An 18,003-nucleotide genomic window follows, 5' to 3' on the forward strand; every position below is an offset into this window, starting at 1 on the left:
TTCAAGCAACACCTCATTATCAACTATCCTACGATACATCCATTCACGATTTGCAGTCATTTTATCCTATAATGTTACAAATATTATCTTCACCAGTTAAAACAGAATCATAATAATGTGTCGATGAAGAAAATATCTAATTTATCATGCATTGATGGTGGATGTAATGATTTGATATATATATATATATATATATATATATATATATATATATATATATATATATATATATATATATATCACAAGGATATTTAAAAAGATGAAATCACATTCACAAACATTATACATTCAATTTAAGCATATTTTCATGATACAATTTTGCATAGAATGCATAATCAAATAAAAAATAACTTCATGCAAGTATGAATAGTCATGTCAAACACTGCAATACATTCAATCATTCATATCACAATAGTGTCAAACATGTACTTGCATCAAACACACTCCAATATCTCGCTAACTACTACTATGACTAGCATAGAATCTGAACTATAAAAATAAGTGCACTTCTATTCTCATACATTTAAATCATACTCAGCATGATCTCCAAACTCCAGCAAAACAGTCCTAGAGATCCACAACTAAGTGAGTGTGTGAACAAAAAAGTGTTGCATCCAAGAAAGTAAATAACATATGATGTGCTTGCATCACTTACTCACCACAGATATTTACCTGATTTGGATGCTTTTGCATTTGCATTTTTTTTTGTTTCTTTTTGCATGGCATTTTAAGATGCATGCGATGCTTAGCATTAAACATCACACATTTTGCTTTGCTACGCACCTGCAATGCACATTTATATACGAGCTAAAGGTGCACATTTTGCTTAACATTTTTATATCCACTTTCCCCTACCTTGGGAGTTTCGGGAGGTTGCACACATCTTGAGTATACAAGGTAAAGGTCTCAAGCCGCGGGGTGCATGCAGCTCCATCATGCGAGCTGCGAAGGCACAACATATTAGCATGCTAAATAATAAAAATGAAAGAAGAAGAAGGGGTAGGGGACACACCCTTGTCGGACAAGGAAATGAAAAGGGGCAAGGGGAGAAGCCCTCGTGCCAGAAACCCAAAGGCAGCAGAGGGCTTCGCCCCTGCCTGCTGAAGGGATAACAAGGGCAGGGGCTAGGCCCCTGCCTGCTAAAAATTAGAGCAGGCAGGGGCCTTGCCCCTCCCAATTTGACCAAGCCGATGGCAGGGGCTTCACCCTTGCCTGACAGAATACAGAGAGGTAGGGGCGAAGCCCTTGTCTGTTGGAACTCTGAAATGGAAGGGGCTTCGCCCTTGCCTGACAAAATACAGAGAGGTAGGGGTGAAGCCCCTTCCTGACAAAAACTTAAGATGAATGACCAGGATCGGATGCCCGACGAGGCTGCCAGAGAGGGAGGGTGGGGTTGCTGGCGAGCTGCAGGCCAACATGAGGGAAAGGGGCGACAAAGGGAAGGTGGGGTTGCCAATGAGCTGCAGGCCAACACGAGGATGTAGAAGAGAGACGAGAAGAAAGAAGATGAAGAAGAAGACAACGAAGAGGGGGGGAGAGAACACCTAAGAGGGCTGGACGTAGAGTGGGGGTCACCGACGTTGGGTGGTCAAAATACAGTGAGCGGGAGTGAGGGCTCACCCAAGGGAAAGGGGTGATACAGGGGGAACGACCGAGAGAGGAGAATGGGAGGTGGCCGGTGAGGTCTCCGGAGGGAGCTGTCGGTGAGTCGTCGGAGAGCGGGGGCGGAGATGGTGAGCAGCTCGGAGATGGTGAGCAACATAGGGGCGGTCGGCAGAAGAGATGAGAGAGAGAGAACAAAGTTAATTTTGTGCTCTAGATGAGCCGTTTTACATCAAAAATTAGCGACAAAAAACTTATGTCTCAAAATCTGTCGCTAATTAGCAACAAAATTTTTTTGCCGCTCATCTGTCTTGAAGTTGCGACTGCGTTTGAGATATCGCTAATCCGTCGCTAATTAGCGACGGATTTTGAGACATAATTTTTCCATCGCAAATTTTGTAACTAATTCCAATTTTAAGGACGACTAATTTTCTCTAGCTAATCCGTCACAAATTTGTGACAGATTATTTCTGACGTAAATTTCTATAGCTAAATAACGTTTTTCTTGTAGTGCAGCTTCATCAAGGGGTGTCGCGTATGTACGCACGCGAACCCGTCCAAACTTTGAGAATAACCGAGCCAAGTTCAAAATCTCGACAACACGTTCATATGTGAGGAAGATCATGGTGTGATCGTTTCAGTGAAATACAATGTCTTTTTCTTAAATACCATTGGGGACAAAAATTGTTGTGTTCCCAAGGGTTATTCAGGTTTCTTTTGACTTGCATTGGTGCACCACCATGCGGTCTTCGATTGGTAACCCTTATATCTCGTGAGTAGCACAACGGATTGCACGAGGATGCTCATGAGTATGCAAAATTTTTACTTGGGCATCTAAAGCATGTGTGGAGCCCGCTCTTGCTTTTCACTATGTCGCCCAACATCGCACCCTTGTGAGGGGCTCGACAAGTGCATGTTGAGCGACAATAATTCCTCTTGGCTAGGGAGTTTCATTATGTTATACTAGTAACTAGATTTGGCTGGGGGGCGAAAGGCCTTCTCCATCATGGTGGGAGGCTCCCATGGGCCGTACTATATGCTTCGTGGGGCTCACAGGCCCCAGAAATCTATGTCCTTCATTCAGTGCACTTTGAGAACTCGATGTTGACTCCAATGTTCATGATGCTTATTCGGATGGGTAGTCGACTTTATGACCCTCAACTTTTCATACGCTTGTTATAGGAAGGTGATACACACATCCCTCGTTGGCTTGGATGCTTATACACCAAAGACTTTTGCATGGCCCCACTCAACTTGGCCTCTATCTAGACATTCTATTGTGCTAAGCATGCATGAGATATGCATGACCTTGAATCCGCTTTCACTAAGCTTACTTAGCTCCTCACCTCTAAGGCAAACTGCATAGAGAGCCGCTAGGCACCCTCTACACGCTAGAAAGGAAAGAATAAAAAAAAAAATACCTGTGACAATACAACGCGTGCGTTTACATATTCCTAGCTATGTCACTAGGATACACCATCTTGGCCTGTTGTCCTTTGGTGATGTGATCCGACATGCTGACATGGATACTGGCAGGTGCACAAATATTATTTTATTATTTTTAAATAAATTTTAATGTTTTTATAATATTTTAATAAAAACTATTTTTTAAAAATAAAAGTACCAAATATAGTTTTATTGATTAAAATTTGAAAAATTTCCATTCCCTCATGACCTATTCTCCAAAAAGTTTTCAAACTTGTGAATCGAACCTGTTCGAATCGTGTCATTGTCTAGCTTTTCTTTCCTTGTTAACCAGTTTGACTGAACAGAGACACAAAGAGAAGCAAGCATCATCTTATTTTGGGGCTTCACTTTTCATTTTATAATACCAAGGAGGGTATTCCTGAAAGCACACAAATTATCCATCTTTGCAATGTCAAAATCAAGGTTTTGTCAGCCATGAAAAAACAAAAACATTTGGGGACATGCAAATATTTGTATTTAGAAGTACAAATATTTCTTACTGCAGCATGCTCTGAACCATCATTGTCACTTGGTGACCACGTAACTTGTACCAAATATACACCCATAAATACCAACTAGGTGGCTGTCCATCTCATTATCGTTCTCAGTCTATCTGCAGGGAAGACATGGCGACAACTATTTTTCTCTTCATTTCTGTAGTACTGTGCCTTTCATGGGTAGTGAAGATAGCATACTCAGTATGGTGGGAGCCCAGGCAGTTTGCAGAGGCCTTGAGGAGGCAAGGGATCCATGGCTACCCTTACAAACTTATCATTGGGAACATAAATGAAGCACTGAGTATGCAAGCGCGAGCATGGTCTAAACCCATGGGCTTCTCTCATGATATAGTCCCACGTGTCTTGCCCTTCTTTAATGAAGCTGTTGAGAACTATGGTACGTTAGTTTCTAGTCTCTGCTTATTTATTAGCTTTGTTAATCTGTGTCTTTTTTCTTCTTTCCCCTCTTCAAATCTCACTAGATTGTTGATTTTCATAAGCTTGCCGTTTTCATAGCCAACAAGCTTTTGTTGATTGAAAATGTTTGTTTTTTATACGATCTCTGAATATGACAAAGTTTTTTCTCCTTAGCGTGGGAGTGTGTGTGTTTCAATATACTGTGAGGCCGCCATGACTTTCAACCGAGTTCTTTTTTATATATATATTTTTTATTTTTTTAGGTTTAGTGTTGATGTTCATGAGACTAACCTTGCAATTTTGATTAGTGGGAATCGACTCTCAAATCATCTAATTACAGTACATGATTTTATGAGCCTTAAAAAATCACCGCGTATATGATATTTTTTCGTTCCTAACATTTAGACCATGTTGAAATCCATCTGAGGTACGAATGGATAACTACACACGCCTTTGATCTCTAGCTCATTAATTTGTACAGTCGAGTTGACATGACTAAACACACATATTTTTTTTTACTCAAAGAAACCGCTTCAGCCCGGGAGACCCAGCTGTGCTGGCTCACCCTGCCGTACCACAGTTTCTGTCCATGTCAGCATAAAACTCTCAGGGCTTACCCCTCGACCCAAGGGAGTCGCCAAACTTTGGCTTACACGTAGGGGTGACGCCCATGGGATTTGAACCTAGACTGCCCGTCAATGGGTCTGGCCCCATCCCATTACGCCAAACCCCGTACACATATATAAAGAGAGATGAAAACCTACTAAATGGGCATGGAGCAAAATGAAATATGCTATTGGATTTTTGGTGTTTTTTCAAAAATTTGACTGTACACATATGATCTATATGCTTGTTTTTATAGGACTCAGTTCTTGGAGCATTTGATTCTGATGCATGAATCAGTTTTTACAAAGTTTCAAAAATTAATAACCTGTAATTTTCATTAATTTTTTAGACTCCAAATACCATGTTTTTCATTCAAAATGCATGATCCAAGTGTCGTTTATAATTAAATCATTCATGCTCAAACACATTTATAGGGTTAGAATTGCGAAAAAACACCCAAAATCCAACTCATTTCTCACATATATATATATATATATATATATATATATATCGAGAGAGAGAGAGTTGATGAGTGCTGTGATGGTAAAGATTGGGTTGTTAAAAGTGCAGGTAGATTAGCTCTCACTTGGTTTGGAAAAACTCCTCAACTTGTCATCATGAAACCAGAGATGGTGAAGGAAATTCTTTCAAACAAATTTGGTCACTTTCAAAAGCCGGTTCACCCCCCTCAGCTGAAGATCCTGACAATGGGCCTCCTTGGCTTGGAAGGTGAAGAATGGGTAGCACGAAGAAGGCTCATCAGTCCTGCTTTCCATTTGGAAAAGCTGAAGGTTTCTACTACTTTTTTTTTCTCATTTTTTGCCTTAATAATTTTCCATGAAATAAAGCGCTCCCATGTTTCAGTTGAATGGTAATTTTCATCATAACAGCAGCTGCAACTTGGCTCACCTAAGCAACGTGGTTCTAAAAGTCCACGTTGGCCCAAGTGGGTCCCAGTGTTTCTCACCTGGTTCACGATTTCATGCGTAAACCCATTCATACCAGCCACAATTTGAAAAGATATTTAATGGGAAAACTAGCCGGCCAGGAGTTTTTACTACATGCCATAGTCACAACTATCTTCATTGTCTTCTGAAACATAACATATTTTCAAAGGCTTTTTCACAATATCATCATACAATGAAAACATCTTAAACGTGTTAATTTCACAGTACTTTTCATTATTATCATGATATTTATTGAAAAACCATTTTCAGAAGAGCTAACAAAATTCCTTTTTTAAGCCCCCAGCTTGCCATAAAAAAGAAAACAAAAATATTCATGTTTTTTCATAATAGGCACCATATGGCTATCTTTACCTATGTTGTAAGTTCTTTCACTGGTTATGGTGAACAGGGGATGCTGCCATCATTTTCTTCTAGCTGTAGTGAGTTGGTTCAGAGATGGGAAAAATCAATTGGGTCCCAAGGATCTTTTGAACTGGATGTATGTGTGGAATTCCAGAACCTTACTGGAGATATCATTTGTAGAACAGCCTTTGGCAGTAACTATGAAGAAGGAAAGTATATATTTCAAATGCAGAAAGAAGAAGAAAACCTGTTCGTCCAAGCCATTCGAACACTTTACGTCCCCGGAATCAGGTAGAACAGACTGTCCTTTTGGTTTTAAACATGTACCAGAAACATGCAAGAAAAAAAAGGGTCATACAGCAGTAAAGTTTGTGTCCCGATCTTGTTCAAATCTATTCATCTTTGCAATTAATAGAATGTAGTGTAACCACATTTTCTTTGTGGCAGCATAACTAGTAAAAACATAGTCCAAAATTAAAGTGTATATGCTACTGTAAAACAGGTTTTTGCCGACAAAAAAGAATCTTAGAAGAAAGGAGCTGAATAGAAAGATCAAATCCATTCTAAATAGTATAATTGAAAAGCGAGAGAAAGGGATGAAGTTGGGGATTGCTAGAAATGATGATTTATTGGGCTTACTATTAGAATCAAACAAGAACCACTCTGAACATGGAGGCAAGGGAATGACAAGAAATGAAGTCATAGAGGAATGCAGACTGTTCTACTTTGCAGGCCAGGAGACAACTGCAGTATTTCTAACATGGACCATGGTTCTGCTTTCGATGCATCCTAACTGGCAGATGCGTGCAAGGGATGAGGTTTTTCAAGTTTGTGGCAAGAGCACTCCCTCTTTTGATAGCTTAAGCCACCTAAAGACTGTAAGTTCCCTTTTCTTATGAAGTTTGTGGAAACAAGTTGATAACCATTTTGAATTGGTCCAGCCATGACTAGATCAGGTCACTCATGAAGCACATTAGCTGAGGTCTTTGGTTGTCTGAAGTTGGATCTTTAGTTCCTTCTTGCTACTTTGCTGCCCTGATATTGTTGATCTGCATCACAGGTGACTATGATTCTATATGAAGTTCTAAGGCTATACCCACCTGCAGCTTTTGCTTTGAGGCACACTTACAAAACAATCAAACTAGGAGATATTACCCTTCCAGCTGGAGTGAGATTGGTATTGCCGATTCTCCAGATTCATCATGATCGTCAGTTTTGGGGTGCTGACGCAGTTGAATTCAAGCCAGAGAGGTTCTCAGCAGGAATTTCAAATGCCTCCAAGCATCAGTTGGCCTTCTTCCCATTTGGTTGGGGTCCCCGGATCTGCCTTGGTCAGTCATTTGCACTAACTGAGGCTAAGTTGGCACTAGCCATGATTCTGCAGCACCTCTCCTTTGAGCTCTCGCCATCGTACATTCATGCTCCACATACTGTCATAACTCTACAACCACAGTATGGTGCTCAAATAATCTTGCGTCATGTATGAGAGAACGGTCATAATCACCTGCCTCAGCTTTGCTTGACATGGTATTCCTAAGGCCACACGCACACACACACACACACGCACACATCTGTGCATGCGTTTGGTTGTAATTCACAAGGAACCAGTGTAGCCATGTTTCTGTGAGAAATTTTCTAGTATTGTAAGATCGTTTTCTGTATGATTATGTTAGGAATTTGCAATATCTTTTTGAGCACTCCATCTTACTGATGGAGTACCCTTAAATGTTCTCCTCGATAAACAAAATAACCATATTACAAGCACTATATCTGACCAAATGATTTTTTGTTTCCCATAAGGAATTGAAACCATGCCAAAACTTCTGTGCCAGCAACAGATAATCAAAATCCCTGCTTTACATGATACTAATAAAAGAACTTATTAATGATGGTGAACCTACATAAATATATGCAGAACAATCCCAGTACTAGAAATTGCAAGCAATCAGTAAGCTTAGATTGTACAAAATCAAAATGAATCCTTCTTTCATGTTATAGCAGTACCTGGTGCTTTCCATCACCCACAAATTTAGTTAATAAATATTAGACAGAGCCAAAGAAAAGGAAACAAAATAAGACAGCGGTTGGTTTCTGAATCCTGTAGAACTAACCAAGATGTTCGGCACAACCATAAAGTAACTGCACCAGGAGAGTCATCTGGTCAATGCAAGCTGTGAGAAGTACCTGCCACAATTCATCGCTTCAATCTAGCTATGAGAAATGTGTAATTTCTTGAAAGAAAGTTCAGAAATGATTAGTGAATTTTGAAAAATAACCAGGAGAAAACTCGACATTAGTTATTTGAAGTTAAGACAAAACATTACAGAAGATTGACAGAAAAGACCCCTTGATCTGGAAAGAAAAAATAAAATTAAAGAAAACCAACCAAAGGTATTAGGCAGAGAAAGGTAAAGGCTGGTAAGATCTTGCACTAATGACTACCCTTCAGATGTAGAATAATGAGACAAAATCCATATTCTGATTATGTATCTAGAAACAAAATGTAAGAAACAAATATTGAAAAAAGATGAAATAATCTAACACTCAATATCTAAAAGTGGACAACATATGGCTTCGGATGAGTAAGGATAAGATCATGTCCTGTCACATAATCATAGATAGCCACTTGCAGTATCCTCTTGGGCAGGACTAACAATGTTACAAGACTTGTCCTCTATCTCTTCGTTGACCCTCATCAGAACCCTGTCACTGGAGCAGAAAGCAGAGTAAGATTTGTAGACCTTTTTGAAATTTAAAGTCTTGTGAGAACCCATGAGACACATTTCCCAGCAAAACTTTAGCCAAATTAAAACATGAATCCAGAGACTTTTTATTTAAATTTTTAATGACTCAAAACATCATGTAATAGTACTAGACCATTATTGAAGAGAGTGTCTGCCTTCCAAGTGCTCCGCATGCCTGGCTAGGTGAGTCGGCTTAAGGTATTCAAGCTGGACATCAAGTTCTATACCCAGCCCCAAAGGGGTTTGGTGCAGTGAGATGGGGCCTAAACCGTGGTTTATCTGATCCCGTTACTGAATAACGTGGGATGCAAGAAGGTTTGACCTAAACACTGAAAATTATTATTAAAAAAACAATGAAAGGGCACGCTGCCACGACAGCGACCAGCAGGCAGAGCCGATTCTGTGGGCGGATTCTTAATGTAGATATTTAAAAAAAAAATGCTTTCAACTCTGAAAATTATTTAAAAATAACCAAGCGGCAGGCTTAAAATTATCACCCGAACAAATCAACCCCACATGCAACCTACCAAAGTTGGTCCATGTTACATCATAAAAATCATCCTTCCTCTTTTAGATGCAGTTTTTGGTAGATCCATTTGGCTAGAAAACCGAATCACAGAGACTCGGTTTTCGGGATCCATTATTTTCGTGAAGATTGCAAATTTAGAAAATACGCATGGGAGCGAAAATTTTATGGGAAAAAACATTTATATGAATTGGTATAGACTTTTAACAGAGCTAAAGAGAGATTTGAGATGAGAAATTAAAAATGTGTATTGACTATATAGCATGGGTCTTGCCCTGTTCACTACTTTTCAGGATGCTAAAATTTTCTGTTAGGGTGCGTTTGGATACCTCTGATTACGTGTATTGAGTATAGCATGGGGTTTTACGTGAGTTAACGAGTAAGGGTGAGTCGCCAGAGGTGCGTGGCAAGTTTGGGATTAGACCTTCCTGACAAACACGTTTGGAAGTTGGCAAATGGCAAGAAAAATGTAGTGGAAAAGGAAAAGGTGCATTTTTCTGATTGTACAAAATGAAATTTTCTTTTTTCTAAAATCCAAAAGATTTTATATGATTTTTTTCCACGTAAACTGCTCTCTCTATATCTTAAAATTTAATTTTTACATCACACCAACAATTAAAGAAAATTTTTCGTATGAAAATTTGTCACATGTAAGGCCCCGTTTGAAAATGGGAAAATTGTAAGAAAAGTGAAAGTAGGAAGAAAAAAATCAAAACTTTTCCAACAGTTTCAAATGAGAAAAAAAATTGAAAGGAAAGTTTTTCTAAAAATATGATTTTTTATAAAAAAAAATCACTATAGTAGGTGTAGAAATTTTTTTCTATCAAAAGTTATTTTTACATTAGAATAACCATTCACCCACAACACATCTCATTTCATGAGGCCGCCACAACAAGTGCTTCTCCTGTTAGCATAAAATGGATCGTGAAAGAGCCACTTACTGAATGTGTTCTTGGACAATCCAAATAATGTTTCAGTGGATGCGGGTGGCATTCTTCTCTCCAATCGACGCCCTCAATAAGCCCATGCCAAAATACCGAGAGGTGAGCAGTATCCTTAAACCCCCAAAACCCAAGAGCCACACCCATGTATATCCCTTGATGTGACTATGTCAATATGGGTCGCATCCAAGTTGGATTCGATCCGATTCAAAATCCAACATTCTCCCACTTAACCTATTGACATAGAAAAATACTTCATTGAGGTTTTATATCGTTATCTCGATTTAATTTCCACGTAGGTTAACATGCTATCCTATTTCACCTGATTGAATGATATGAGTCATGGAGAAGAATACCTCTATATGAAATATCATATTTTTATATACTATAATATTATTCATTTTCATTGTTCAGCATGTTAAAAATACATTTATTTATAGGTTGGTCTTTAACTCATTCTATTGGTCATTTTAATATTCTTATTTTGCTATTCTTTCTTCTTAAATGAGAGATATTTATACATAATCAACAATGCACAAAAATCATAGAGAATCAATTTAGTTTCATAGATGTGATCACATATAACTATAATGCATTGTCATATATCAAAAGGAATCAAATAGACTCATCATTGTTATATATTGGAAATATAATTTTGGTGCTATCCCTTTAGTAAGAGGATCCACAGTCATTTCCTTCATACCGATTGTATTAATACATACTAAATGATTCTCAGTTTAACAATTTCATTATCACAAAAAGTATTCAGTGGCCTCTCAATAGAGTCCACGACACCAAGACCTGAAATAAAGCTCTTAATCCATACAACCTAAGATAAAATCTCATTTAAGTCAATAACTTTCGCCTCAATGGATTTCAGAAATTTCTTCAATGTCCTGCAGTGAGAGATAATGCCTCTAATATTCTTAGTCACTCATGATTGCAAAAGCAACAAGCAAAGATTATTTGAGCACTCTCACTTCTCATAGACAGCCTTCTGAGCACTCTTATTTCTCATAGACAACCTTCTGATTAATTGTGTTATTCTTTGTATGAGTGAGATAATTGCTCTATACGAGATTTGTATTGAAAAGGTAAATATTTTTATTATTCACCTTTTCTAAGGCAAGCATAATGAAGTCATTATCGTTTTACTTTGATGAAAATAATAATACTTAGAGTTATTTTGCCTCCTTAATTCTCAAAGAATTGACTTCAGTTAGTGAAACAAGTAGATCATGTAACTAGACACAACTTGACATTGTACCTTTGAGAATGAACAAGCTTCATGGGTTGATGTATATACCTATTATTACACTTTGTGTGAAGAATTTGGAACACAATGTGTAACGTCTCAAACCCCAATTCAGGAGTAGATTTTTAGAGTAAATTTTGTTTTTGAAAGGTTTTAATAAGCAACGAAAAACAAGGGGGAAGACAAAGGTTGCAAGTTTGGACGAGTTACAGAGAAATAACATTTATCATCAAAAGTTACAATATCAAAGTCCTTTTACAAAATGAGACTATGAATACATCATAAATACAAGTCTCCCAAAAGTCGGAGAACAGTCCCCAAAAAACCAAAAATCTAAGACCGCAAAAGTCTAAAGTGTGGGTCCCAAGCCTCCTGTCGTGCAGCCATCGCATCGCCACTCAAGCTAATCATCACTTGCATCCCCATAAAATGGGGTCAGTACTCTTGTGAGCTGGTGAGATAACCAATCAAGATATACCATTTTAAAAGAAACAAAAGGCATGATAGCAGGTATGACATGAATCAAAAGTAAACAGCAGGACAATAGCTAACATGATAGAACAGTTAACAATATGTAACCAAAGTAAATATGTGTGCAAGCATATATATGTGCAACAAGTATGAGACTAGCAAAAGTAGCAATACAAAGCTAGGTGCATCAAGATGAGATAGTTAGAAACATACAGCCAAAGTAAAGCAACTATGGTACGTACGATGAAGAAAGTAAAGGAAGGAAACACCTTACACAGTTCTAATATAACCAAATAACTAATCAAGGTAAGTCAGCATGTGATTGGTTAGTGATTATGTTCTTCTTGCTTACTCTTTCGGGTATGCGAAGGAACCTCGCATTCTGTGAGACATGCACCCGACGTCTGTTATTCAATTTCTAATGTGATAACCGGGGATGCTACAGACCGAGTAACCTCATGCAAGCAGTATAAGATAGAGAGAACCCTCGCATAGGTAATGGATTACAATCCACACTACTATAGTAGTAGAGGTACCTCAAAAGGTAGCATCGACCTCCCTAACTCCGAGTGACTGGAGGCTAAAAGGATGCCTTTTCTCCTATCAACTTCATGTCGTAGTAACGACCTGTCACTCGGAGTTTATACCATCCACCCTCTCCAAGGTGAACCGTTTTGTGAATGGGTAACCAGGCAGTTTATCTTTCTTAAGCTTGGTTAGACAACACACCTTCTTATGAGGTGTTTGACATGCATGCCTCGTGGTCCCTGCAGCATCACACAAACGAGGTCTTGCCCGCCCATTCATGTGCTCGAGCCTCACACTACCAAAGAAAGAGCACATCACCTATGAAAGCGATACAACATCATTTTATTCTTTAGGGTATCACAACATGTGAGCTCTCTCACAAACATGGGACCATCGCCCAACAAGACTCTGGTGGAGTCGCATAACCTCAACTGGCAAATTGTGCCAATACCCTATGTGGTGCTAACTTCCCAACCCTTTGTCGGGATACAACAAGTGTGTAGTGTGCTACATGCAATAGTGTAGTGATAGCGCACAAAATCTAAATATGACACTTGATGTACACAACAGACAGTCTAATTTAGTGTCTCGATGTGCCAAGGTGAAAGTGCAAAGCCATTTGACATATTTTTCATATTCTTGCACAATTATTGAATGTAAATGGCAACATTTACGTATAATACATTCAATCTATATTGAAATGTGCAATTTTGTGCAAGTGAGAAGTATCATTTGGCAACAACATGTGATATATGAATCAAAATGTGTAAATCCACTAAGTTTCGTAATTATGACAACAAGGCAATATAACACAACATTTCATGCATGTGTTCATATGTGCGAGTGATGAGTGATGTTCTAAGCATTTAAAATGTGAATATACATATATATACGTGCAACATTTCACAATCACTTTGTCAAAGCTTTATGAATTACTATCGTGCTACTACGAGCGCTAACACGCATACGGATTGGCTTGCGTTATCACACACAAGGGAAAACTACGGCCCCACCATGACTAATCGCCAAAATGCTGAAATTAAGGGGCTGCATTTCTGCAGCCGTGCACATGGCACGAATGAGCAGAAAAAAGGGGAGCCAAGGCAACTCAACTTGCTGCCTTGAGCCAAACACCGCGACAGTCTGCAAGACAATGAAGCACAACAGCACATATGCTGATAACACAGCAAGGTTGTTGCCCTGCACACATGCTGGAAACGGCCAGTAGTAAGGCATGGCCTGCTGCCGACACCGGTGGCAGCAAACGCCGAGGTTGCAAGGTCATCCTTACACGGGTGGCCTCAGACTGCTTCAGTCCGGGCATCCAACTTGAGTCCAATAAAAATAAGGTCTGGTCCTTGCAGGACTAGACCAGCCTGAACCACACCCAAGACTGGTTTGAACCAGGGCAGTTCAGACTAGGGGGTGCAGTGCAGCCCACAGTCGGAAGCCCCGAACTATGCCAGTTTGGATGCTTTGACACCCAACACAGCAGCTGGGTCTGGTCCATGCAGGACCAGACCTAGCTGGCCAACCGAAAGGAAAAGAGAGAGACAGACCCTGGTCTGAACTAGGGTGGTTCGGACCAGGTCTCACTGGTGCAGTTGTGGCCTGCACTGAGAAAGGGCACAACCCACGCAAGACCTGGGTGCAGCCTGCACCCGGTTAACAGCCTTTACAAGGCTTACAACAAGGGGGCCTAACCGAACCCTGCTCGGTCTAGGGTGACCCTGACAGAGTCGAGGACAAAAGGGGCTACAACATGCCCCGGGTTGGGTGTTGTTGTAGCTCGACCATGGGCAAGGCGGATAGACGGAGAAGGGGGAAGGTGGCCCCGAGCTGACCATCACTTGGTCGGCCTGGGCCACTGTTGAAACACATGCAGCCATCCCCTTTCTAACAGGCTGTGATAGCCGAAAAAAGAGGAAGGAAAAGATGGCTGGGCTGGGTTGTGAGAGAACCCAGTCCAGCCATGCAAGCCTCCCCAAACGCAACCCCTTCCAAGAAGCAAACAAAAAAAAAGAAAAGCAAGAACAAAGAAAAGGAAAGAAGTGCATTTGTACCAACGGTTAAGTGTGTGTGGGTGTTTAAAATGTGAACAAGCAACTAATAAAACCCATGGATGACCTAATCCGCCAAAAATTCTTGCATACATCGGATGCAATGGGATTTTTTACCTCATGCTTGAACCAATACCCAATCCACCATGAAAATGGTAAGAGAATGGGAAAATCTCACCTTGATCGGATGAAGGAAGGAGAAGAAGATGGTAGGCTCCTTCTTGCTTGGAATGAAGCTCCACCACACACACACACACAGAAAGAATTTTTTTGTAGAGGGAGGGAGAGAAGAGAGAAGAGACCAATCGAATGGGGTCTTTCTCTCTCCTTCCCCTTCTCAAAAGCTTTATAAAGCTTAAAGAAGAAATGGAGGGCTGGGATGAAGAGGGAGAGATGGACGGTTTAGCTTGAACAACCCCCCCCCCCCCTCTCCTCTTGACTTTTGAAACCCCTCATTTAATGCTAACCACTCTCTTCTTTTTCCTCCTTAAAAATAGGCTGATTTTTGGGCTTTTGACTTTTCATTCTTTTTCTCCAATTTTTTTTTTTTTTGAATCTCTTCAAATTGGCATGGGCTGCACCCTAGAGTGTGCCCATGCCTTAGAAAAATGTTGGTTGTGTGCCAACCTTTCCAACAATTCAAAAACCCTCTTTTTAAGTTGTTAAATTTCATTTTAGTTCATTTTAAAAAAAAACTCTTCTTCTTCTTTTTTTTTTTGAATTTGAACCTAAAGTTTGAATACATTTCCGAATTTTCTATCCTTTTAAACATTTTTAAAAAAAAGAAAAACTCTTTTAATGTAATATTGTTGGTAATAAAAATCCTAAAACGTTTCAAGAACTCAAATCAAATGAATATATATATAGAGAGAGAGAGGCTCGTATATATACTTTGAAATTCCATCATAAATTGAATAATTTTCTCAGAAAACTCATGGGTCTTACACCCTGCCCTTCTTAAAAGGATTTCGTCCTCGAAATCACAAAAATCATTCAACAAAGAGATCAGGGTATTTCTCTCTCATGCTCACTTCAGACTCCCATGTGCATTCCTCGATGCCATGGTGTTGCCAATGTATTTTAACCAACGGAATGGTCTTGGTACGCAAAACTTGATCTCGATGATCAACGATCTCGATAGGCTTCTCGGCTATCGTCAAATCCTCTTATACTTTTACGTCTTTGTATCAGATGATGTGTGATAGATCTGGAATATACTTCCTCAACATCGACACATGAAAAATATTATGAATCTGGGCATACTGCTGAGGTAGCTCAACCCGATTAGTTGCTTCATCGATTCTCTCAAGAATCTTGAACGGTCCAACGTATCTAGGACTCAATTTTCCTTTCTTTTTGAAATGAAAGACACTCTTCGTCGGTGATACCTTCACAAAAACCATGTCGCTAACATCAAAATGAGGTTCTCATCGTCGCTTATCAACGTAACTCTTCTGTTTATCTTGAGTTGCCTTTAAATGCTCTTGAATATTCCGCACTTGCTGAGTGTAGTGATAAAGAACAATCGGTGATTCGCTGGATCTATCGTTGATATCATCCTAATATGACGGTGATCGGCAAGGTCTCTCACACAAGGCTTCTGTGAACACCCCATATTTTTCAAAGTCTTATAAAAATGACCCTTTTGCCCCTAACCCCATTTTTCTGAGAAAATCAAGTTATTTCTTCAGATTTCTGGATTAAATTCTACATTGATATATTCAAATTCAGTTCCGAGTCTGAACTCAGTATTTTAAATCCAAATCTGAGCCCTGTTGTCCGATTTCCAAAATAAAATCACAAAAATACTAAAAAATGATTTTGAAAGGCTCGGGCAGCTCATCCGACACTCTGTTGGATCCTCGACCCTATATTTCTCAGTCCGAAGTTATAAACCTCGATTATTTCTCAAAAATTCGGACATAAACCTATTTTTGAAGAAATTGTCTCAAAATAGTTTCTAAAATTCTCAGAAAAACTCCTTTCGTAAACATTTTACAAAAACATCAAAAAAATTAGTTTCAATCTTTGATTTCTTGTAAAGCTTTAGGATTTTATTCTAGAAATACAAAAAAAATGGAAAAATAACATAAAAACCAAAAAATCGAGAAAAGCTACAAAAAAAATCTGATGATTTTCAAGCTTTTTGAAACATTTTTACCAAGAACCTCATTCCTTAACCAGTTTTTAGAAAATTCTTAAAAAGGAAACCACCTTTTTGAAAATTTGGGAAAAGTTCTAACGAACTCTTCCCGCGCCCCTCCTCTCCTCTTTCCATCGTTAATCTCAAAACGGCCTTCTTCGCTCTTCACCCTCGATCCTCAACGGACCTTCCTCTCGAACCTTCGTTTTTCCCCTTTAAGAGCAGCACTCGGGGAAGAACGGGGGATCCCATTTTTTTGTTTTCGCATCATCAACCTTCTTTAAGTAACACATCATCCACAATCGGGTTTTCTCGAGAAGAAAGGATTTCAATCCACTCTCCATCCAACAAGCTTCCCCTCCAGGCTACTAAGGAAAAACCTCCTCCTTCTAGGGTCCTGCAGCAAGAACACAGTGGGTACCCCTCTCCTTCCTTGATTTTCCCTAAATTTTCTTGTAAGATTTTTTGTTTTAGCCTCCATTAAGGCACCCTGGAGCTACGTTGGGTTGTTTATTGCAATACCGACCTTCTCTCGTGCAACAATAATCGGAATGTCTCATTCCCACATAATTGTTTTTTTTCTCTTTTTTTTTTTCTTTCCTGTTTTCTTTTCTGTTGATCATAATTACCTGAGATATTTTGATTTTGTGGTTCACGAATATCCCCCTCGGTCCATTGATTTCATGTATGACAATATTCAGCATTATGCTCTGATTATGTAAGTTTTTCTTTTTTTCTTTCTCGTTTTTCTGCCTTGCATTCATTATTTACCATGCCATACGATCGATTGTAGATTCGATGGGAGTTTCGTTGCTGCTTTCTGTTCGTCTTTTCTTTTATTGCCTTTGTTTTGTCATTACAATTCCTATCTTCAATTTCTGTTAATTTGATTTTATTATATCAGCATCATATTATTGTCCGCATATCATACCATATTGGATTGCATCAACATCATCATAAGTCAATTCAAATTCACAATGAGGTTTACTGCAAGAGACTAGACGTCTGTTACAGAGAGATTTCTGGATCTCTGTACGCTTAAGGTTCTCTCACTTTACCTCATCTTTTTTTTTTACTCATCACATTTACCATCTAGGATGCTTTAGTTGGCATATACCTTGACCTTATTGGGTACTTTGCCCTTCTGTAACTTATGCATTTCCCTGATTCTCCACTCCCCACCATCTGTGAATTCAATGTTCTGATGTGTTCACGGTTCAATTATGAGCACCTAAGAGGGAATGATGTTTAAGAAGATCATCAGTAATAAAGAGACCATTCTGTCTCCAGGATTTGGGTTTCATTCGGTTTCAGCATTTTCTCTTGTGTAGCATTTATCAAACCCATGCATCATCCGGGTGGCCACAGATCACCTCTTTGAATAGATCGAGCTTGGGAAGTGTCGCTCTTGTAACAGAAGGCTCGTTGGGTCCATT

At 39.2% G+C, this 18,003-nt stretch overlaps 1 protein-coding gene across 1 annotated transcript; it reads left to right on the forward strand.

Annotated features, from left to right (window-relative positions):
• Positions 1-3,695: 3,695 nt before the first annotated feature.
• LOC149832259 (cytochrome P450 CYP72A616-like) lies at positions 3,696-7,433 on the forward strand. The gene is made up of 5 exons (XM_090013205.1): positions 3,696-3,963; positions 5,160-5,380; positions 5,946-6,190; positions 6,402-6,777; positions 6,960-7,433. Exons 1-5 carry the CDS (start codon positions 3,696-3,698, stop codon positions 7,383-7,385), a joined length of 1,536 nt encoding a protein of 511 aa, XP_089869331.1. The 3' UTR covers positions 7,386-7,433.
• The last annotated feature ends 10,570 nt before the right edge of the window (positions 7,434-18,003 follow it).

The sequence above is a fragment of the Nuphar pumila genome, chromosome 7 (assembly GCF_984573655.1).
Source record: "Nuphar pumila chromosome 7, dmNupPumi1.hap1.1, whole genome shotgun sequence".
In the NCBI taxonomy this organism is placed as follows: domain Eukaryota; kingdom Viridiplantae; phylum Streptophyta; class Magnoliopsida; order Nymphaeales; family Nymphaeaceae; genus Nuphar; species Nuphar pumila.